This window comes from Sturnira hondurensis, unplaced genomic scaffold (assembly GCF_014824575.4).
Source record: "Sturnira hondurensis isolate 20B ecotype Veracruz unplaced genomic scaffold, ASM1482457v3 Scaffold0009125, whole genome shotgun sequence".
NCBI classification, from domain to species: Eukaryota; Metazoa; Chordata; class Mammalia; order Chiroptera; family Phyllostomidae; genus Sturnira; species Sturnira hondurensis.
Window position 1 is genome coordinate 2,382,172 of NW_028081756.1, and position 24,610 is coordinate 2,406,781.

At 40.8% G+C, this 24,610-nt stretch overlaps 1 protein-coding gene across 2 annotated transcripts in view; it reads right to left on the minus strand.

The window, feature by feature from the left end:
* Positions 1-10,199: 10,199 nt before the first annotated feature.
* The window catches only part of TMEM273 (transmembrane protein 273), a 37,595-nt gene continuing 23,184 nt past the window's right edge, over positions 10,200-24,610 (minus strand). For both annotated transcript variants that reach the window (XM_037056678.1, XM_037056677.1), the window contains exon 5: positions 10,200-12,177. In XM_037056678.1, the coding sequence (XP_036912573.1) occupies positions 12,153-12,177 (25 nt within the window). In that variant the 3' untranslated portion in view covers positions 10,200-12,152. The remainder of the gene's footprint in view (positions 12,178-24,610) is intronic.

The window sequence follows — 24,610 nt, forward strand, 5'->3', positions numbered from 1 at the left end:
CAGGCTGTAAGACATGCCCTTTAGGCAATTTTACCCTGATAACTCTATTTTTTGGAAGTTTGCCCAGTACAAGCCATATCTTAATCCTTTGGAGTTCTTAGGACACTCTCACCTACATGTGGGTCACAATTTAGTGACCCATCCATCATTTGGTAATTCACAGCAACCTAGAAGTGTGGGCAAGGGAACACTTTTTCCCTTTTAATAGATGGAGAAACTGAGCCTCAGAAAGGTGAGAGAGATTTCCTGGGTTCACACACCGTGCAGAATGGGAACAGAGCTTTATTGACTATATTAGTTAGACGAGGCAGACAAATTTAATTTAAAAAACTTTTAAAATAAACACAAGGTCCAGAACTGGTATGTTTTGGTAGGAAAATAAGTTGAAACAAATTCTCTGGCAATATATATCAATAACCTTAAAATTAAAATACTGTCTAAATGGTAACCCAGCTCCATTCCTAGGGAATTTAGGGGTGTGCCAAAGATTTTGCTAGCTAGTTTTTAGTAGTGTTATTTACATAACACCACTCAGAAGCAACCTGTGTCCCAAGGCAGGAAGTTGAGCTAAATTGACTGGATTGTATCAGCCTCACCTGGGAATTTATTAGAAATGTAAATTCTTAGGTTCCCAGTGTGGGCCAGCAATCTATGTTTAAATAAGTCTTCCCTGGAATTGATTCAATGCCTGCTAGAGTTTAAGAACCCCTGGATTAAATAAAGTATGGGAAAACTAAACAATAGAATACAATGTAGCTAATAAAAACATGGAAAAATATGTTCACAGTATAATAAGTAAAAACATATATAATGTAAACCCAGTTTTGTAAACTTACTATATGCATATATTCATACGCACACAAAATGACACACACCAAAATGTGAACAACATTTATCTTTGGAAAAGGGGTTCCCCCATCCATTTCTTTACATTTATTTTCTAAATGGTTTATAATAAATGTAAGAAAATGTTTTAAAAGTAAGCAATAAATTACATTTAGTTTTATTTAAATACTAATAAATTGTTGTAATAAAATATAGTCTTATTTTGCAAAGCCCAATGGCCCCTGTCCATCCATCTTTAGGATGCTGCACACCAGGTCCCATGGGCACTCCTTCAGCACAGGGCATTAGCCTCTGGGCCAGAGGGCAGCATTGGCTCACTGGGTGCAGAAAATAAGGCTGGGGTGAAGAGCAAAAACTTGTGCCTGTCCACACAGGGTTAAAATAAACTGGCTAAAAAGAAACCCTGTGGGAAAGATATGACATTTTTTTTTCAAGGAAACATGAACAAGGACAAATGAGGATGGAGAAATGTGTCTCAGTGAGAGGCTGATCAAAGCCAGTAGGGTATGCAGGGCTGGCTGCAGGGAAGAGAGGCAGATGGAAGGAAGATCCCAGGGTGGGCTGGGTGGGCCCAGGCACAGAGCCAGCAGTCTTTCTACCTAGGGTGTGCTGCCCAAGGGAGTATAGCCTAGGACACAAACATAGCTTGGAGAAGTTGGGTATGATTAGACTTCTGGTTCTCTGAGACCTGAACGAGCTGGTCCAGTTGCCAGGATGGGAGGAAGGCCCACCCAGATTCTATCTTTTTTAGCCTCAAGTTTATAGAACATAAAAGAATCAGCATTTCTCTACCATTAACCGTGTGCTAGACATGGAGCAGAGTGTTTCATTATGTTGGTTAATTCCTGTGATGATCCTAGAGGAGATCACTGCCATTACCCCAATTTTCCAGTCTAATTTGCTCAAGGTCAAAAGTTGCTGTGTTCAAACTGGGATCCATATCCATCTGCAAAACACTGGCTTTCCCCCATCACAGCAAGCTAGATTGTTATCAGTGCCTTCCAGAGTCCTCCCAGTACCCACCCCATGTCCCTTCCAGCCTGCTCTGGACACCTGCTGTAGCTCACAGCTTTTCCACCCACTGCCATCCACAGTCAGGAGCAACAGAACTACTAAAACAGCCTGTGTGAGCCCCAGCTTTGACATTACTTCAAACTTGTAAAGGTGAAGGCAGTTTTACAATGTTTATTTAAGATTGTGGTATATTTGCATAACAGAATACTACTCCATTATAAAAAAAGAAGAAAATCTTACCTTTTGCACAGCATAGATGGACCTGGAGACCATAAGGCTAAGTGAAAGAAGCCAGTCAGAAAAACACAAATACCATATGATCTCACTTATATGTGAAATCTAATTAATAAAATAAACCGATGAACAAAATAAAACCACAGACATAGAAACATGGAGTAGGCTGACAGGTGTCAGAAGAGAGGAGGTCTGGGAGACTAGTCAAAAAAGGTGAATGGATTAAACAAAAAAACATATATGAGGTCTGTCTTGGAGGTATCCAGTCATGTAATATGAAAGACAGAGACATTTATTGAAGAAGCTACAAGAAACATTGTACATAAGACATTGACTCCTCTGTCTCCTTCAAAATAGGCATTTTGGGACTTCACATAGTTCCCCCATTCAACAGCAGCTGCCCTGTCATATTTTTCCAAATCTCATCCATGGTCTAAAATCTCTTCCCTGATATCACAAAGGTGATTATAGTTTTGGGAAAAGCCAGAAGTCACAGGCACCAAATCTGGGCTGTAGGGATGCTGGGTCATTTGGATGATTTGATGTTTTGCCAAAAAACTCTGCACAAGACATGATGCATGAGCAGGTGCCTTGTTGTGATTAAGCTGCCAATCACCACTTGCCCATAGCTGTGGCCTTCTTAATCATCCAAATAGTTTCCACGGAGGAATGTTCAAGCTTAATGCGAAATTTGATGTATATTTATTGCTCTACTCTCTCCGTTATTTCAAATGGGATGGCTACACAGTACACATGCTCACTCAAGGACTTCTATTGCCTCCACTGACTAGTATAGTGAAGTCATCATTGTTCACACATGCACATTCCAGTCCACTCTCCTTGGCTAACAGGCTACACTGATGTTGCGAAAACCATTCTCCTTATATTAACAATGGTTGGACTTTTTTCAGACAGACCTTATGTGTGTGTGTGTGAGTGTGTGTGTGTATGACACATAGATGCAAACAAGTGTGATAACCAAGGGGAAGGGAGAAGGGGAAAGGGGAGAAATGGAAGTGGACAAAGAGGAATAAGTGAGGATGAATTTGGGTGGTGAGCACAAAATGAGGTATGCAGATTGAATTTTATTGAGTTGTACACTTGAAACCTCCATGGCTTATTAACCAATGCCACCCCAATAAATTCAATAAAAATAAATAAATAAAATAAAATAAAATGCTAAGCACATGTTGTAAACTATTGTTAATGTGAAGAAATGCTTCCCTCTAGGAGAAAAACCACCTCACTGATTTCATCAACAATAGCTGAAGCTTAAAAGTTACAGTATATTTGAGCTTTCTCAATTGGCCTTGGCCTAAATACAACCTTTTGTTGCTTTCATTCATTACTTTTATAGCACAGACACAGGCTCCCTTCCCAGAATAGGGGAGGCAGTAGAGGTGTTCCTGTCAGGAACATGGTGATGTCTGAAAGAATGACCACTCCACCTGTAGGTCCCAGGTGTCAATTACTTCCTGGCACCACCCTGGAATTGTACATGTTCCTTCTTTCCCTTCTCTCAGTCACTTTCCTTAACTGGTGAGTCATTATTGCCCTCATTTTGGAAGTCAAAGGGAGAAAATGATTTTGGCCTGCCTGAGGCCAAGTCACACCCATACTGACAAACACTCATCTTTCCTTATAGCAACATCAAGGGTTTTACATGGCTAAACTTCCAAAAAATCTTCTTTCAACATTATTTTCTCTATAAAAAATTTCACTCTAATGGAAAAACTTCTCTCTCTTTGAGGGCAAATTTCCCTCCCTGCCATCCTGCTCCCGTGCCTACTGCCCTCCTCCTTGGGGAAGTGGAGTCAGCCCCTCAGCCTGGACCTCATTTGTATGGGATGTACCCCACAGTTCAGGAGCATAAACCCTCCATGTGGTCCTCTACAACTTGGATTGTTCTATTAGTGTTGAGCCAGTAGTAGATGCAGAACCACCATGGGGAGCTGATAGCATCTAGACTCCATACCTGCCATCACACCTAGAGAGTCCACCCTGATTTAAGGTCTTCCCCTACCAGTTCAACCAACTAGTGAAAGAACAGCCATCTCTAAGCCAGCTACTTCCAGTGCTGAGTGTACTTCCCCCCTCCTCCAGCTTACTCCACCTCATCTGACATCCACAAGTCTCCTCCACCTGACTAAGCCCACACCTGTATCTATTCTCCCTGCACCCACTTTCCACCTCAACCAGTCTCTGGGCTATCCTTGTCCTCTGATTTTGTTTCTTCCTTATTTCTGACTTTTTTGCACAGTGGTCTTATAGCTCATTCTGTCCACTTCCCCACCTGGGACTCCCTCAGCCAAGGTCACTTGAGAGCACCCCATCAGGCCAGCAGAAGCAGCTCTTATTTATCTCACTCCAAGGGCAGCCTGACACGGGTGCCAAATCTGAGCTGCAAACTAGGACAAAGGACACAGAGAGCAACATACCTCCATCACAATATTAGGGTCCAGCAACCTTGCTAGGCTACACACTACACTAGGGGATAATATCATTATGCATAATACTATGACTTAGACCATATTCACACTGGCCATGCTACATGTGTGGATATGGCCAGTTTCATGCTTGTGCCAACCAAATATACACAGTAATTTTCATTAAGTGTGGTTTACAGTAACAAAAAATTAGAAAACTAGTAATGACACACATTTAAAAACTGAATATAACATTGGAAATAATTTCAATCAGTAAAAAATGGGAAAATGTTTAAAAGGCAAGAAACATTGGTGAGTATGTGGGGAAAGGACACTGCTTGTGCACTGTTAGTGGGAAAGTGAATTGAGAGCGACTAATTAAAGAATATTTAAGCAGTAACTACTACATTTTTTATTTTTAATCCGCCCATAGTGATTAGCCTATTCAGTTTTCAATTTCTTTTTTTTAATTTTTAAAAGATTTTTATTTATTTATTTTTAGAGAGAGGAGAAGGGAGAGAGAAAGAGAGGGAGACAAATATCAGTGTGTGGTTGCTTCTCATGCATTCCCTGCTGGGGACCTGGCCTACAACCCAGGCATGTGCTCCGACTGAGAATCAAACCTCAACTCTTTGGTTCACAAGCCCACACTCAATTCACTGAGCTACACCAGCCTGGTCAACTTCTTTTTGAGTCACATACAGTGACTCAAATTTTCTGGTCAACTTCTTTTTGAGTCACATACAGTGACTTAAATTTTCTGGGAAAATAATCCATTTTACCTAGATGTTCAAATTTTGTGCCATAAAAGTGTTCTGTGTTGTACTTACTCTCCTTTAATATCTTCATATCTGTACATAAATAGCAATAAATGTTTATTAAACACCTATTTTCTGTCTGTCACTGTTTTAGCCTCTGGGATACAATAGTGAACAAGAAAATCCTTGTCCCCAAGAAGCCATCATACCTATGGGGGATAAATAATAGACTGATAAAATGTTATGTTGTTCTGCTTCTATTATTTTGTTTTAAGGGTCATCTGTTTTTGCTTATTGGAATACATGGTATTATTCCATTAAACAGTGGACATTTTTGATAGCACATCATGGAGACTCTGTATTTTGTTATCTTACTCTGAAGAGTGTTGATTTTTGTTGTTCTGTGTTTTCATAGATTTTGCATTTGTTTATTTAGCATCCATTAATCACAGAGCCAGACTAACAGCCAAAGTTGTTTATACCTCCCCTGCAACCAGCCACCTTTTGCAGGCAAGTGAAAATCATATTATAAACTCTCCAACCAATCCTGGGTTCATAGCCCCAATCACTTCCATTTTGCAATTGTCACACACCAAACCAATAGTTTCCCTGCTTCGAATCACCCAGGCCCAGGTATCAGACAACTAGACATCACCCCTGTAGCCCAGAGCCTGCCAACCTTATTCAAAGTGACCAATCCTAAGCTGTTTTCCTTTCCTTGCCATGCCTCTCCTGTAGAAAACACTATGAATGTTTTTGCCTTCCTCCTATCTCCTGACCAAACTGGTGCTTCCCCTGAGGGTCTTCAGGGCATAGGGTTTATATTTCTCCTTTTCTGCAGGAAATGTATCTACTAAATTCATCCTAAATGACATGGACTTCTGTATCATTACAGAGTCACCTAAAATCCGGGCACAAATCATTAATCTGTCAAGTTAAATTACTGCAAATAATTTTGCTTCTATAGCACTCTGGTCTTAGGATTTGTTGAGTGGGTCTATTTCAGTTTTTCCTCTGGTCCTAGGGAAAAACCCCCAGTCATGGTTTCAATGGAAACCAGATGTTTTTACCAAGTGTACTAGTAAAGGTTCTCCAGAGAACAGAACCAATAATACATGCATATGTGTATATATAAAGAGATTTATTTTATGAAATTGGGTTATGCAATTATGGAGTCTGATAAGTCCAGATCTGTAGGGTAGGCCAGCAGCCTGGAGACTAGAGAAGAGCCATAGTTGCAGTTCATGTATAAAGGCTGTATGCCAGCAAATTTCCCTTTTGGTCATGGGAGATCTGTGTTGTGCTATTCAAGCCTTCAACTGTTTGGAGAGGCCCACCTACATCATGGAGGACAATCTGACTTACTCAAAGTCCACTGATCCAAATGCTAATCTCATCTAAAACACACCTGTATAGAAACATCCAGAATAATGTTTGCCTACAGATCCAGACACTACAGCTCAGAAATCCTGCACTCTTCCCTAACTAGAACCTCCTCATGTCCAGACTAAGACATCACTCTTTGCTAGTGGTTATAATTTTTTTCTGGGCTCCAACAGTACTCTGTTCACACCTCTAAAATAACATGTGCGTACTCTGCTTGCCTATGGTTTCCTCTGTTTAAGGATCACACCTCTTCCCTGGTCTATAAGGGCTACTCCCGTACCTTGTAATGGCTAACATGTATAGAGCATTTACAAGTTCTGTACACTGTTCAAACTGTATTTCATGCAATAACTCATTGGAAAATCACAGTATCCCTCTGTGGGCACTATCTCCAGTTGACAGACAAGGAAACTAACACAAAGTCAAGGGAATTGTCAGAGTCCTGTACAGAGTAAGGGGCAGACAGCTGAATTAGAGTTTGTTCATCTGGGTTAGAGCCTATACTTTTAACCATGTTGAGTGGATGATTCTGTCAATAAAGGAGCACGTAGCTTGTTACAGTGAGTGCAACTATGTCTAAAAAAGCTTGGCTTGGAGGTTCAGACAATTTAAATAAGTAAAGTATCCATAAAGTCTAGAAGGAAGTGGCAAGTGCCTCAGCAAATTTTCTCTAGTTCTGTCATCTTTTATTTTCCTTCTGAGACCAATCATTTCCTTATAGACATCAGTCTCACTTATTCCCAACCCTAATAAACCCAGATCAAGGCCTGATGGGGGAGTAGGAGTTGTTTATGTAACCTGATTTCAGAAGGCTGAGGGAACCAAGAGGAGGGAGCATCATCTTCCTTAGCAATAGGTGGGGCCTTTTGGATGATATGGGCAGAGTTCACACAAACTCCTTCCTTAGAATGAATCTACTGGTGTCAGGGAGCACAGCCCTGCTGCTGGCTGCAAATGTCCCCTCAGAACACATTTGGGGTAATTCTTACACATGGCTTGAAATCCTTTTTGGTCAGTCAGTAGTTGTGTTTGACTCACAATACGTTGCCAGTATGTAAGAACCACCTCCTGATTTAAATTCAGGAAAGGACAAAAAAAATCAAAACTGCCTTGTAAGGTTTCCTAATGGGTCATTATTTTTGCTAAGAAAAACAGTGGGCAACTCTGAGCGATTTCTCTGGAGAACTCAAGCCACTCTACTAAGGGCTCCCACCAGTCTTCAGAGTGAGCAAAGCTGGGATTGTCTTATCTGGGGTAGGGAGACGAGTGGTGTCAAGTGTACACCTGCCTGAACAGGGTCCCAGCACTTTCTTAGTCTCTGCTATCTAATGTACACAGTTGTTATACATTGCTAATCTCAGCAGCCCCTCAGTAATTAAAAATATCTGCTTTGTTTTATTTAAAAAATGTTTTTCTTTTTACTGAGCCTACCCAGTTCAAACAGATTTGTCAGCTATCTCACTAATTTTATTTATATGAGTAAAGACTAGATTTTATTATGAAGATTAGATTTTATTGCAAAGATTTTATTCATGAAAGTAAAGATGAGTAAAGATTTGGTTTATTGTTTGATTATAATCAGTTTTATGTTACTCAAAAGAAATTTATCATCATTAGAAAATCGTCAGGCAAATCCTGCATTGAGGGACAGTCTACAAAATCCTGACAAGGGCTCCTTAGAAATGTAGAAGTCATCAGAAACAAGGACAGTCTGAGAAAGCACAGCCAAGAGTTATCTCAGAATTTACAATGGAATGTGGCGTCCTGAGGGGAATCCTGGCACAGAGAAGAGATATTAGGTAAAAACTAAAGAAATCCAAATATGATATGGACTTCAGTTGATAATAATGTCATGATATTGGCTCATTAATTGTGACATCTAAACAATACTAATGTGAGATGTTACTTTAGTGTGTGGCTTGTGGGAACTCTTCAAACTACCCTCACAACTTTCAAGAAATATAAAACTATTCTAAAATAAAACTATATTTTAAAAATATATAAAGAAGCTATATATTTCACCTGAAATTTCACTAAGAATGAAAACTTCCTTAATCTCAAGGTGTGAATTTTTGAATGGGATAAAAATTGATCAAAACAAATTGTAAGTAATAGATCACATTTGCTGAGTGGCAGTTACATGCCAGTGTTCTAAGAAATTTATGTCATTACCTCATTTAATGTTGACAAAGAACCAGGGTAAGAACTGTTAGCCCTTTTTACAAATGGGGAAACTGAGGCACAGAAAGGTAATATATTTTGTCCAGCTCACAAAGAAGTATGTGGCTGTAGAGCCTACATGCCCTACCATCATTCAGTACTGCTCAGAGTGGACCATAGTGAAGAAAAAAACTAAGTCAGGTGAAATTCCAGGACTGTGAACACACAGATCTAAAATACACTAAGAAATGAAGCTGGAATTGTGGCCTTAGTGACATCCTTGCACTCTACCTGAGAGAAGTGCCACTTATTGTTCATTCAGTGAGAATGTACATTTCAAAATCATGTGCTTTGAAGAATGATTAATTTATAGGACACATCTGTTATTGTGATAAATAACCAAGGAGGAAAAGGGTCAGTCAGCAAGATGGGCCCATAGCAGAGCCTGGCCTGGGCCTTTACGGTTCATGTCACAGTCATCAGCCCCTCTGCTGGTAGCCTTGTCTCCACTCAGCTCTGCTTCCATCTGTCTAAGCCACCCTTCTGTACATCCTGTTTCATGGGAGAGAAGCCTTATGACTACTCCAGGTGATTCTCCCTGCTTTCTCTCATGGGTTCTTGAGCACATGTAGGAGCAATCTCCAATATGTGTGTTTTAATCCTTGTTCACAAGTTTGAACACTTGTAGGAATGTGGGTTCACTCTCTCTCCAAAGCAGCCCATCCTTTGTCTCCTTAATAGTTGCTACAACAGATCCAAGACAAGCTGTAGAACTTTCCCAAAACCAGAGATCCTGGGTCCTCCACTCTCTGGGCAATGACACCAAACTCTAAGAGTGGTGATGCTGAGTTTGCCTTTGCCTCAACCCCACATCTATCTGTCAACAAGTCCTACATCTCTACCTCCAAACTGCATCCCAAACCCATCCGTTCTCTCTACCTTTGCTGCTGTCACTCCAACCCAAGCCTTTCTCACCTCTTGTTTGAATTGAGGTCTGGACATCGAGTAGGAATCTAGGACTGTAGACTGATATTAACATATCATGATTCATTTGAAAATCACAACTCTGATATTTTCATCTCTCTATCTGCTTAACTGATTTGCCTACCTCTCAACTATTTTTAAAGTTGGATGATGAAAAGGGATGTTTACTTACTTATTCTAATCCCATATGTTCTAGAATAGAATATATCACAGTACATATAAGAATTCTATAAGAATTTTAACACATATAGAAGAGTATACATATATTGATTAATTTTATGTATTAATTTTGATTTATGTGTTAACATATTTTAAATTTGTAGATATAGAAATTAATATATACCTAATTTGTTGATCTTGCCAGAGAACCCTTTCCCAGGTTACCTTCTTCTCCTTCTGGTACTAAATTCTGAAATCGACAAACCTGTAGCAGTACTCCAGATTCTGGCTGGCTACTGCCATCTGCAGCCTGCTTCACCTGTGTAATGATGGTTCTTCCTTTCATGTTTGAGTATCATTTGCTCTTTTGCTTTGTACAAAGGGCCCTACCCACCAAGATACATTGTCTGGGACTTGCATGTGTTCTAGAGCTCCCAGGGCCCCCCGAGTTATTACAGCCCCTGTCCTCTGCCATGCTTCCAAACCACAGCTTGAAGTAGTCGAAATGGCCTTCACTGAAGACATTGCACCCACAGACACAATAATTTCTTAGGCTGCTTCCAAACATGTTCAAGGAGGTCTGCTCACCAGAACCTCCATCCACAGGATCTAGTCCCATGGAGAAGGAATGCCAAAGGGGGCATGAGAGAGCTCCCGGAAAGACTACCACAGGAGAAAGCCACTGAGCTTGAATTTGGATATAAGCCATGGAGACTTACTGCAAGGGGTCCCCAGCCCCTTTTGCCTCCTTGGCATATCAGCCTTTATAACTTGAGGAGATAGCACTTGTCTTCAGTGTAATTCTCTGTGTTCTTCAAACAGGAGAACTTGTGTGGTGACCAAACAAAAGCATAGCCCAGGAGTGGTGCTGGGAAAATATGTCACAATGTAGTGTGGGGGAGAGTACCCTATGGTTCTGCTGTGTCTATAGAAAATTAAATGATTACTGAAAATCCAGAAGCATTACCTTCAGTTCACAAGTGTCTCTGCCACTCACAAACCAGATGTCTTAATTAAAATGCTGCTAACAGAAGCAAATCAATTAACAGATAGCTTACATGATGGTTTATTTTATCTTACACACAGAAAATTACTTATGAGTATTGCATTACTGCTTTAGGTTATCAGTTAACAAAGGCTGCTAATGAACTACATTGTTATCAAGTCAGATGAAAGATGCCCTGGGAATCCAGGCAAATTATTGTAACACAGCACTTTGTTTTGAAATATAGCTCATCTTTGATCACACACAAGGAGAGTAATCAAATCCAAGGAGAACTAGTCCATATAAGCACCCAGATTTCTGTTGAATGGAGAGGCAAAGAGTATTCCTAATGCAGCCCCAGAAACACAAGGTTGATATTACAGGGCAGAGAAATGTTAACAGGGGTGTGCCACAGAGTCTTACATTTATGAGAATAATAAAAATATGTGGATTTCCTAAGTCTCTCCATGACAAGGTAGGCACACTGTAATAATAACCACAAAATAATTCTATAAGCATAACAATACCCACTTACATTTATAGAGCTTTGTACAAGGCACAGCATCTGCTTTCCCATTTAGTCTTTTGTTGCCCCCATCATTTTAGGAGCTGCAGAGCTCAAGTCTCAGTACATGGCCATGAGACCTCCTCCAGTGTGTCATTTCTTCTATGGAAGATCAGTGTTTCATCTATAGGAACAGAGACTTCCCCATGGTCTTCATGTATCAGGACACCTGAATGGTCATGGGTGGATTCTTCTAGCAGCTAAGAAGGTAAAGCCAAGAGTTCTGGGAAATGCTGCTTACCTGTTGTAAGATGGTGGTGTTAAAGAGGCTGTGTCCTGAGTTGGGTTCTCGTTCTGCAAGTATTGCTGCGGTGGGAGCAATGCCATCACAGAAGCATGACAGCTCTGACACGGGGACCAGGATAGGCAGTGCGAGTCCAGTGGTTTCCATCCTTTCTAACTACTGGATAAAGTGCTCATGCCTCCCTCAATGTAACAAGCTTCTTGCAGAAGACAACTAATATTTTCCTTCAGGACAGAGGCACCATAGATTCTGTTCAAATAACATATTTGCCCTGGATATTGAATTCCATGTGAAGCTCTATCACCAGTTTTGGACCTTCAAATTCAAGACATTTCCAAAACTGAAGTGGGCAGTTGTCTAGACTGCAAACCTCTCCTGAGTGGCTGCTCACTTAGAGTTCAAACACTTGTGCATCTCTGGAAAAGAAGAGAACCATCCGGGAGACTTATTGACAGAGTGACTATGTTCTAATCATGGCACACAATTAAGCAGGCATGAAAAAGTTTACCAGCAAATGTTACCAAAGTGGGACATTTTCTCGTGCAACATAGAAAAGGATCTGAAGACCAGTGGCTTCTAGGTAAAGAGGAGATTTTTAGGAAGAGCTCAAGCTGAAGGTTGTTATCTGCCTGACAGATAAACATGACAACACCCCATGCATTTTGATAACAAAAAAAGAAGTCATTCCCTAAGGTTAACAGGCACACCTAAGGGAAAGGTGCCACTTTGTATACTTGAAGAGTTTTCACAGACCCAAGCAGATGCTAAGAGGAACAAAGTAGGCAGACCTACAGGAATGTAACTGGAAACTGATACCCTCAAGTTTAAACTACACACTGTTACAGACAGTGAGACTTTGCCATACTTAGTTTGCCAGCTTTGACAGGAAGGATGGAAGCATAGCTATGTATTAAAAAACAGGAATAGAGAAGAAAGATGAGATTACCAAACCAGATCTCAATACAGAAGAGCCTGGGCTGAAAGTAGGGCAGAAACCCTGCTGTGGGCCCTCTTGGCTAAGGGCCTGACCAACACATGCGTGTTGAGACTGAAATCATACCAACACTTTACTGCAGTTTCACATAACCATTATGTATAGTTATAACAGAATGACATATTTATGCCTACACTGCATACCTGTTTATGCCATTCCATTGTGTATATTCAGTCTTAACGTCTTGATGTTTCATAGAGAAGATGCAGCACTAGCAGAGATAGAGCAGAGTGAACCATCAGTGGACAAGCCAAGTCAACGGCCATAAAAGGGACAGCACATACTTACCTACCCAGGTGTGGAAGACCAAGGTCACAGGTTGAAGTTGGGGTTACAAAGCTTAATGGCAGAAGAGCCAACATGGAAAATAAGCAGGTTGGAAAGACACAGGGACAGTAAGAAAGAGAAATGGACAAAGGGATTCCAAGAGAGGGCCTAAATGCTGTCAGGTGTTTGTGCTTCTTTTTGAAAGCATGTTGGGGCCAGAAGATCAAATTTAAGTTGGTATAGAGCACAGGTGGCAAACACAAGGCCCAAATGGACTCTCACCCCCTGCTGGTTCCCAGGTGTGTGGGACTGTGTACTCTCTAGGCCAAAACCAGCCCTCCACCTTGTTTTATCAAGCCTGGCACCTTGTTTCTACCCAGCAGCAGTGATGAGCTCCTTGCCTCTAGTAAAGAGTAGTTATATTTGTAGTCCTAAAATCACATTCAGCCTTCTGAAAACAACCACAAGACTGATGTGGCCCCCGGTAAAAATGAGTTTGACATCCCTGAAGAGGTTCAGGGATGTCGAATAGAAATTTTACTCAAATAGAAAGTTTTCTCTTCCTATTGCCTTTAACAAATCTTGAGTTCAAAGAGTCCCTTCAAAGGTGAATTAGGCTGCAGACCTAAACAGGGTATAAAGGGAAAGGGTCTTTTAGAGACTGTAAGATTATGGTGGCTACCTAAACCCAAATCTTCCACCACATCCTAAAAAAATTATATAGACCAACAAGGAAAAAAAGAAACAAAACTAAACTAATAATAAAGGTGCCTGCCTATACTTCGTGGTTTACTTAGGACAGTCCCAGAGTGTATCTGCTGAGGGTAAGTTAAGGCCTTCTCATACTGAAAAGTCTTTTGACCAACTCCAACACATGTTTCTGATTTTAAAAATTCAATAAAGTAAGAATTGATGGATACTATCTCAATGTGATAAAATACACATACTTCAGTCCCAAAGCCATCTTCTTACCTAATGGAAAGCATATTATCTAGTGTATTTCCCACCAAGATCAGGTGCAAAACAAGTCTACACACTGTTTCCACTACTGTTTAGCATTGGTGGTCTTAACTGATATAATGAGAGGAAAACAATTACAGGCATAAAAATCAAAAAGAAGATCCACAGTTTGGCAGATGATATGATACCATAAAATTTAGAACATGATAAAGGTGGAAAATAAAACATCAGGAAGAAAATTAACACAAACAATAAGAGCATTTAATAAGGCAGATGTGATCATGTTAATGTACAAAAAAAATCCATAAACAATCAATGACCAAGTAGGAGGCAAATGAGGAAACTCCATTTATAAAGCAACAAAAATCACAAAATATTTAGAAATAAACTTAACAAGAAATGTGAAAAACCCATGAGCATAAAATCTGAAAATTCCTGAGACACACAAAAACAGACTTCTAAAACATAAATCTCTTTTCTGTGAATGACTACTTAATATTGCAAAGAAGTCAATTGTCTTCCATTGACTACATGAATATAAAGCAATTCCTCCAAATACCAACATGTCTGTATTCCTAGATAGATTCTGAAATGGATTCTAAAACTCATTTGGAAAAGCAAATTTGCAAGAACAGCTAGGACAGAAAAGCCAGAGTGTACCCCTAGAGAGGAAACACAATGCTTGAGGAGAACAGCCCAGGCAGACATTCAAGTGTGCCAACAAAGCCTCCACAGAGCACATACTAGCACCTGAATAATCTCAGGTACCACTGGAGAGCAATTTAAATCTATAAACTGTTCAAGGACACATGGAAGTTTAGAACATGATAAGGGTGGCAAAATGCTAAGGAAAAGAGGAAGCATTAAAGGTGATATTGTGGTAACTGGATCACCATTTGGAAAAAAGACAATTAAATCTCCATCTTATACTACATTCTACAATAAATGACAAATGGTCAAATTAAAAAAAACACAGAAGAGCTAGGAAAAATTTATATTTATGTACATATACACATATAAAAACAATTCTTTAATTTTATAAAATATTGTATATATGTAAATTTTTAATTAAATATATTTGTAAAATGAACACAGAAAGAATAAAGCAGAAACTATTGAAATGAGTTAGCTCAGAGCATAGTGAAGTAAAGGAGACTTCTATGAGTTTACATATTTACATATTTTATCTTTGAACTATATACATGTTTGACATACTCAAAAAGTAAAATTAAACTAAATAATATGAAAGAAAACATGAAAATAGCAGACAGACTGAAACAAATGTTTCTAACTATATCAAATTAATAGTATAACCACACAGAGAAAATAAATTCAATTTGAAAAGAATAAACACAGAGAAGGCTAAACTCTAAGAACAAAAAGAACTGTAAAGAAATATTCAAGTTACTAAGTAAGTTTGTGACTGTGATTCTGAAAATATTGGGTATGTATAATATGACAGAGCAAACGAATAAAAACTTTCATGTGATTAAGGAACAGGCTTTTCACCTTGGAGTAGGCCAGATAAAAATATGGAATAAGAAACCTTAAGAACATTAATGTATTAAGTGTGTAATTTTTCAAAATATATTTTATTAATTATGCCATTACAGTTGTCCCATTCCCCCCTTCACTCCCCTCCACCCTGCACACCCCTCCCCCACCATTCTGCACCTTTTGTTCAAGTCCATGTGTCACAAGTTCTTTAGATTCTGTATTTCCCATAGTATTCCTGCCCTTCCCCCTGTCTATTTTCTACCTACCCTCTACGCTACTTATCCTCTGTACTTTCTCCCCCCTTCTCTTCCTCCCACTCCCCTGTTGCTAACCCTCCATATGATCTCCATTTCTATGTTTTTGCTCCTGATCTAGCTGTCCTCTTAGTTGGCTTTTGTTTTAGGTGTGCTTGTTAACAACTGTGAGTTTGCTCTCCTTTCACTGTTCATATTTTTTATCTTCTTTTTCTTAGAGAAGTCCCTTTAACATTTCATATAATAAGGGCTTGGTGATGATGAACTCCTTGAACTTGACCTTATCTGAAAAGCACTTTATCTGCCCTTCCATTCTAAATGAAAGTTTTGCTGCATAGAGCAATCTTGGCTGTAGGTCTTTGGATTTCATGACTTGGAATACTTCTTTCCAGTCCCTTCTTGCCTGTAAGGTCTCTTTTGAGAAATCCACCGACAGTCTGATGGGTACTCCTTTGTAGGTGACTGTCCCCTTATCTCTTGCTGCTTCTAGAATTCTCTCTTTCATTTTAATCTTGGCTAATGTAATTATGATGTGCCTTGGTGTGTTCCTTCTTGGGTCCAACTTCTTTGGGACTCTCTGAGCCTCCTGGACTTCCTGGAAGTCTATTTCCTTTGCCAGACTGGGGAAGTTCTCCTTTATTATTTGTTCAAATAAGTTTTCCACTCGTGGTTGTTCCTCTTCCCCTTCTGGTACCCCTATAATTTCGATGTTGGAACATTTAAAAATGTCCTGGAGGTTCCTAAGCCTCTCCTAATTTTTCTGAATTCTTGTTTCTTCCTTCTTTTCTGTTCCGTTGTTTCTTTCTTTCTCCTGGTCCAGTAACTTGATTTGAGACCCAGTTTCCTTCCCATCACTATTGGTTCCCTGTGCATTTCCCTTCATTTCAGTTTTAACCTTCATATGTTCCTCTAACTTGTGGCTAAAATCAACCAATTCTGTGAGCATCCTGGTCACCAGTATTTTGAACTGTGCATCTGAAAGGCTTGCTATTTTTTGGTCACTTAGAATTATAGGCTCTGGGGCTTTGAGGTGTTCTTGAGTCATAATGTTTGGTCTGTTCGAACCTGTTATGTATGAGGGGTGGAGCCTTAGGTGTTCACCAGGGCCGGGCGCTGGGTTGTGATGCTGTATGTGGGGGTGGGGTCAGAGAGGGAAAAAAAATGGCACTTTGTTCTCCTCCGCTCTCTCTCAGATTTCTGTACCCTCTGCGGCTTCCCCCAAGCAAATTGGGCCCCTCTGGTGCTGGTTCACGGGTGTGTGGGCCCATGTACTCTCCAGGATCCTGTGGGTCTCTCCAAAAAACTCTCTGTGAGCCTGGGAGCCTCTCCCGGCCCCTCGACCCCAAGAAAGTCTTTCCAGTTGCTGCTTTCAGGCTCTAATTCCCGTTGCTGGGGCCCTAACCTGAGCTGTCTGTCTCACTGTTTGCTCCTTCACTTGGTTTATCTGCACTCGAATGTGTGACCGCAGTCAGCCAGCCACCCTGAGCCCTCAATGGATCCGCCTGTCTCCACCCCATGCCTGGGATCCACCAACCTCCTCCACCTCCGCTCCTGCGGTCGGTCGGACCAAAAGATCTTTCCAGCCTGATCCCACTCCGCCTCTGACTCCACCCCTGTTACTGGTCTAGCTGAGTGGTTCGTTGTTGTCAGACTTCCGTATACTTTAATTTTTGCTGTTTTGGCTGCGTTTTTGTTTCTAAACCTTCGCTATCTTTAAATTTAGTTGTGGGAGGGGGCACAGTGTTTCCACCTATGCCTCCATCTCGGCCAGAAGTCTAAGTGTGTGATTTTAATATACATATCCTGTCTGTCGCAATAAGGCCTCAGTAGTTATTGCATGCATCATGCCCAGATCTTGGTTTCTAAAAATTATTTCACGTCCAGAAAAGAAAGCAAGGAGAGACAGAGAAAGGGAGGGAGGAAGAAAACAAGAACCCTAGGGAAAATGGGTGATTCCAGGTTCTAGCAGGAACAGTACAAGGTGAACTTGGGGGATTGTGTTGTGTTGAAGTCCCAGAAATGCTCAACGAGTAATGGGGTCCTTTCAAAGCCACCAAGAAGTGACTTGGACTGGACAAACTTGAGATAATTAAAATATAAAAAATTTTATAATGGTGATGAACTAAAATGCATTGAAATTCATATGAATAATATTTAACAAGTAAAAGAAAGAGAACTGGGGGAAAGAAAAGGTCTTTTCTCTAGAGGAGTAGCAGCTAGTAAATGTAGAAGGAATGCTGAAAATAGGAACTCAGTGTTTTGTAATTCCCAATGCAATAACTGATTCAAATATAAATCAAAAAGGGATATTAAATCATCGGGTGAAGAATTGTTGAGGGCAAGTATTGTAGACCACTCTGCCTGGTTTTAGGAATGGTATCTGTACCCCTTGTGGCTAAGGGCAAGGGACAACCTTTGGAGTGCCAGCTGCAGGAGACAAAGCCTGTCTCTGGTAGCAAATGCTGCCTCAGTTTCCTCTCCCTGCCCCGAAAGCATGGTCAGAAGTCAATGATGGGTAAGACCCCTCCCAGTGGGGGGCAACCTAAGCCAGACTCAATCACTTGGGAGGCCTTCTTGGAAGGACTCTGGGGCTGCAACAAAGAGCAATGGACCCCCTGGCTTTGACAAAGCCCTAGTCCCTATGTTCTCTGAGAGAAGTGCTTCCTGGCCCTAATCCCTTTAAGTCTGAATACCTGTTGGGGAGAGGTGCAGCTCCTTGCCTTGCTAGAGCGTGTCCTGGGGGAAAATCTGGCATCACAAACACTTGCTGATAAACCTGTGAAATCTGCTCTGCTAAGAGTGCTTTCATTCATATGTTAAGGGTCCGAGAGGAAATAAGTATGTCTCCCAAAGTTTCTGCAACTCTCTTCCTGACAGACACTGACTCAAACTCTGAAGCCCTCAGATACCTTTGAAATGTTATCTACTGTTTGATCGTTGCTGCCCTGTATTCCTGTGTATCACAACCCAATAAAAGGCTATGGAGAAAGGGCGCTTGGGGCCTTTTTCTCCTCGGTGAAACTGGCCGCTGCTGGCCTTTGTCTCCCACGAGAAACTAGCCACAGCCCGCTCCTCCTCCCCAAGCAGATCACATCATGTCTCGGCCATTATTCACTCTTGTCTGTGGCACCCAGGGGGGCTCATGAGGAGGGTCGCCCCCACAGGCAAGGATGTTCACATGGTCTCAGAGTACTACTCTTCAGATAAATTACTGGTTACAAAGGGAAAATTCTGTCTCAACACTACAGAGATGTAGCAGTCACTTTCCTGACCAAGTGATCAAACACAGAGTCCCCAAAAGGGAGAGAGCCTGACACCACATGCCTCCTGATGCAATGCAAGGAAAAAGAAACAGCTTGACAAAATTCTCCACCTGAATTTACTCAGGAGAACACAATCAGACAAATCAAAAAAATGGGACATCATACAAGACTAAGTTACTTCAGAAGTGACAATGTCATAGGGCAGCAATTTTCAACCAGTATGCCATGGGAATTTTTAAGATATGCAATACCTGAACTTCTGGCCAAGATGGAGGCATAGGCAGATAACCGTGCCTCCTTGCACACCAAGCCCTTATTATATGAAACAACAAATTTAAAAACAAAAAACAACCTGAACTGACAGAAAATTGAACTGTATGGAAGTCAGACAACCAAGCTGTTAGAGATGAAACACTCATCCAGACTGGTAGGAAGGGCAGAGACAGCAGCAAGGCAGGAGAACTCGTGGCAAGGAGATGGCTAGAGGACCAGGGTGGGCAAGGCAAAAGCTGGCACAGCAGATGGTTCCACATTTGTGTGCAGATAAACTGGGAAGAACAAGTGGGGAGCAAGACAGACCATGCAACCCAGGGTTACAGCATGGGGAAATAAAGCCTTAAAAACTCTGATTGAAAAAACCTCTGGGGGTTGAGGTGGCGAGAGGAACTCCCAGCCTCACAGAAAAGTTTGTTGGAGAGACTCAGAGGGTCCTAGAATGTACACAAAACCACCCAGTCTGGAATCAGCACCAGAAGGGCACAATTTACTTCTGGGTAGTGGAGGAAGTGACTGAAAGTCAGCCAAGAGCTGAGCAAGTGGCACTGTTCCCTCTCTGACCCCTTCCCCACATATAACACCACAACACAAGGGTGTGGGTAGCACCACCCTGCAAATACCTAAAGCTCAGCCTCTTACTATGTAACAGGGGCACTGAGACAAAAAAAAAAAATGTCCCAAATGAAAGAACAGATCAAAGCTCCAGAAAAAATACAACTAAGCAACAAAGAGATAACCAACTTGTCAGATGCATAGTCCAAAACACTGGTAATTGGGATGCTCACAGAATTGCTTGAGTGTGGTTGCAAAATACAGGAAAAAGTGAAGGCTATGAAAAATGAAATAAAGAAAAACGTACAGGGAACTAACAGTGACAGGAAGGAAACCAGGACTCATATCAACAGTTTGGGTCAGAAGGAAAAAATAAAAATTAACAGTGACAGGAAGGAAACCAGGACTCATATCAACAGTTTGGGTCAGAAGGAAAAAATAAAAATTAAACTAGAACAGAATGAAGAAACAAGAATTCAAAAATTTGAGGAGAAGCTTAGGAACCTTCAGAACAACTTTAAATGTTCCAACATCTGAATCATAGGGCCGCCAAGAGGGAAAAAGGAAGAACAAGAAATTAAAAACTTATTTGAAAACATAATGAAGGAGAACTTCCCCAGTCTGGCAAAGGAAATAGACTTCCAGAAGTTTAGGAAGCTTGGAGAGCTCCAAAGAAGTTGCACCCAAGGAGGAACACACCAATGCACATCATAATTACATTGCCCAAGATTAAAGATAAGGAGAGAGTTTTAAAAGCAGCAAGAGAAAATGACACAGTTACCTACAAAGGAGTTCCCATAAGACTGTCAGATGAGTTCTCAAAAGAAACCTTTCAGGCAAGAAGGTGCTGGAAAGAAGCATTCAAAGTCGTGAAAGACAAGGACCTACATTCAAGATTGCTTTATCTAGAAAAGCTATCATTTAGAATGCAAGGGCAGATAAAGTGCTTCCCAGATAAGGTCAAGTTAAAAGAGTTCATCATCACCAAGCCCTTACTATATGAAATGTTAGACAGACTTATCTAAGAAAAAGAAGATGATCAAAATCATGACCAATAAAATGACAACAAACTCACAACCATCAACAACTGAACCTAAAAAATAAAGTGAAAACAAAAATAAACTAAGCAAACAACTAGAACAGGAACCGAATCACAGAAATGGAGATCACATGGAGGGTTATCAGCAGAATAGTGGGAGGATGAGAGAGGGGGAAAAGGCACAGAGAATAAGTAGCATAAATACTAGGTAGAAAATAGATAGAGGGTGGTTAAGTACAGTATAGGAAATGTAAAAGGCAACGAACTTATATGTATGACCCACGGAAATGAACTAAGGTGCAGGGGGAATGCAGGTGGGAGACAATGTGTGGGGCAGAGGAGAACAAAGGTGGGGGAATGGGACAGCTGTAATATCATAATCAATAGAATATATTTTAAAAAGAAAAAAGATAGGTAATATCTATTTACTCAGGGGTACTGACCTCTTTTTCTTACAATTGTCAAATAAAAAATTGACAACAGCTAACACAATAGCTGTCCAGTGTGAACGAATCAAAATTATACCTATTTTTTGTCAGATCAGCAAAAAATATGGTATATTTTTTGGTGTGCAGCAGAATTTTAGAATTTGTTTATGTGTGTTATGAGATGAACAAGGTTGAAAATTGCTGCCATAGCATGAAAAAGCAGAGATTTAGCCAAATGGGAAGACTGATGACACACAAAAAAAGTTTTGAAATTTTTTTCATCAAATGGAGTAAACTGGCTAACTGCTTGATTGGCCTCTGTCAAGAGAAGGTCTTGGGAAATAAAAAAATTATCTATGTTGCTAAAAAATTAACAGTAGGACACAAACAAGTAGTTGTTTAAAACCCAGTTTCTCCACTCTAATTGAGCAAATGCCCGTTTCATTTTCCATCTTGTCAAAGTACCACCTACTAGAATTTTCTACAAATGTCCAAAAAAGATGTTGATTCCTGATCTCACATACATTCTACACATGGCCTTCTGGACGATTGCTAGCAGTTACCTCCAGTTCCATGTGGGGGCACACAAGAGAACCTCTGCCACTGCAGGAGAGAGACTGTCTCTCCTTTCAGTAAGTGATGATTTTCACAACCAACTCACCTTTCAGAGAGGTTGAGGATAAACCTGCAAACATAATTTATCCTATTTATGATAAATGCTTTATGAAATCATTCCTAGATGACAAAAAGCACACACAAAGTTTTGCTACAAGAAAACAACTTGCTTGTCCTTTACCTTTTATTTTGAGTCTAATTTCTTCTTGACTCAGCCTGACTCCATCTAGTGTTAGTTTCAGAAACTTGAATTGTGCCTCCCTTGTCTTAAAAAACCCTTGCTTTTTAGAGTATTTCTGATATGACCCATGCCAAGAGCAGTTCCCTATGCCTGGTGAAGGAATATGTCCTGGGCAGGGGGAAGCTCTAGCCAGCCAATAAGGCCCAGTTATCCACCTTGCCCCATCCTTCATTTCTTCCTTCCCTTCCTTCACTCAACTGCCTTCCTCCTACTCCCTTCACATCCCTTTTCCTGTACTTTACTTTCACAGTGTTTATTGTTTGAATGACAACAGTAGCCACCTCACCTGGATTGTGGAAATGGCTTCCTGTGTCTCTGGTGTGTCAGAATAATCCAGATTTTAGACACACACAAAACTGAGAAGCTCCTGATATGATCACACATAGAAACATAAAACCATAGCAACTACTTGTTGTGTCATACTGTTCATAGCAGCATCTTTACAAACACAAACATATGTGTGCCAGTCATTCATTATACATCATCACAGCTTCTTCCAGTCCCTCATCCTGGTAGTACACTGCATGCTCAGACACACACACCAGAATTAAAAATTGAGTTTTGTACTTCTTGCCAAGATGGAGGCGTAGACACACTGTGCCTCCTCACACAACCAAAATAAGAATAACAACAATTAAAAAAAAACAACCCTAACTGACAGAAAATCAAACTATATGGAAGTTGGACAACCAAGGAGTTAAAATAGACACAGACTGGTAGGCGAGGCAGAATCCAGAGGAAGAGCAGAGAGGGGATATGGCAAAAAAAGTGGTAGCACCAGGTGCACAAGATACCCTGGGCACGCAAGGCATTCCAGACTTGCAAGATAGCAGTGGGCAGACCTGGGCATGCAGGCAGTGGCTGGCAGACCCTGGGCTAAGGATGGCAATGGGCAGACCCAGCAAGGTGGTGATTGTGAAGAAAAGCATTGCGTGTAAGCCTGGCTGACCCAGTGGCCCCACATTTGCGTGCAGATAAAGCTCGCAGAAAAGCCCAATTTTCCTTGGGGGAAAGAGCAGAAGGAACTGAAATCTGGCAGAGAGTAGAGCAAGAATGCTGTTCCCTCTCAAATTCCACCCCACATACAGCGTCACAACCCAGTGACTGGGTTGTTCCGCCCTGGTGAACACCAAGGCTCCACCCCTCATATGTAACACGTCCGTCAAGATAAAAAATAAATGGCCCAAATGGAAGAACAAATCAAAGCTCCACAGCAAATACAACTAAGTGACGAAGAGATAGCCAACCTATCACATGCACAGTACAAAGCACTGGTGATCAGGATGCTCACAACATTGGTTGAATTTGGTCACAAATTAGGTGAAAACATGAAGGCTACACTAAGTGAAATGAAGGAAAATGCACAGGGAACCAATAGTGATGGGAAGAAAACTGGGACTCAAATCAATGGAGTGGACCAGAAGGAAGAAAGAAACATTCAATCAGAAAAGAATGAAGAAACAAGAATTCAGAAAAATTAGGAGAAGCTTAGGAACCTCCAGGACATCTTTAAATGTTCCAACATCTGAATTATAGGGGTACCAGAAAGGGAAGAGGAGCAGCAACATGTGGAAAAGTTATTTGAACAAATAAAGGAGAACTTCCCCAGTCTGGCAAAGGAAATAGACTTCCAGGAAGTCCAGGAGGCTCAGAGAGTCCCAAAGAAGTTGGACCCAAGAAGGAACACACCAAGGCACATCATAATTACATTAGCCAAGATTAAAATGAAGGAGAGAATTCTAGAAGCAGCAAGAGATAAGGGGACAGTCACCTACAAAGGAGTTCCCATCAGACTGTCAGCTGATTTCTCAAAAGAAACCTTACAGGGAAGAAGGGGCTGGAAAGAAATATTCCAAGTCATGAAATCCAAAGACCTACAGCCAGGATTGCTCTATGCTGCAAAGGTTTCATTTAGAATGGAAGGGCAGATAAAGTGCTTTTCAGATAAGGTCAAATTCAAGGAGTTCATCATCACCAAGCCCTTATTATGTGAAAAGTTAAAGGGACTTATCTAAGAAAAAGAAGATAAAAATATGTATAGTAAAATGACAGCAAACTCACAATTATTAACAACCACAACTAAAACAAAAACAAAGCAAACAACTAGAACAGGAACAGGACCACAGAAATGGAGATCACATGGAGGGTTAGCAACAGGGGAGTGGGACGGGGAGAGAGAGGGAAAAGGTACAGAGAATAAGTAGCATAGATGATAGGTAGAAAATAGGGGGAGGTTAAGAATAGTATAGAAAATGTAGAAGCCAAAGAACTTACATGGACGTGAACTAAAGGGAGTGAATGCAGGTGGGAGGAGGTGTGCAGGGTGGAGGGGAATGAAGGGGGGAAATGGGACAACTGTAATAACATAATCAATAAAATATATTTTTTTAAAAAAGAATTGGGTTTTGTGAAGTGTTACACTTTTGAGAATTCCAAAATTAAGATATTTCTGAAACAGAGTCT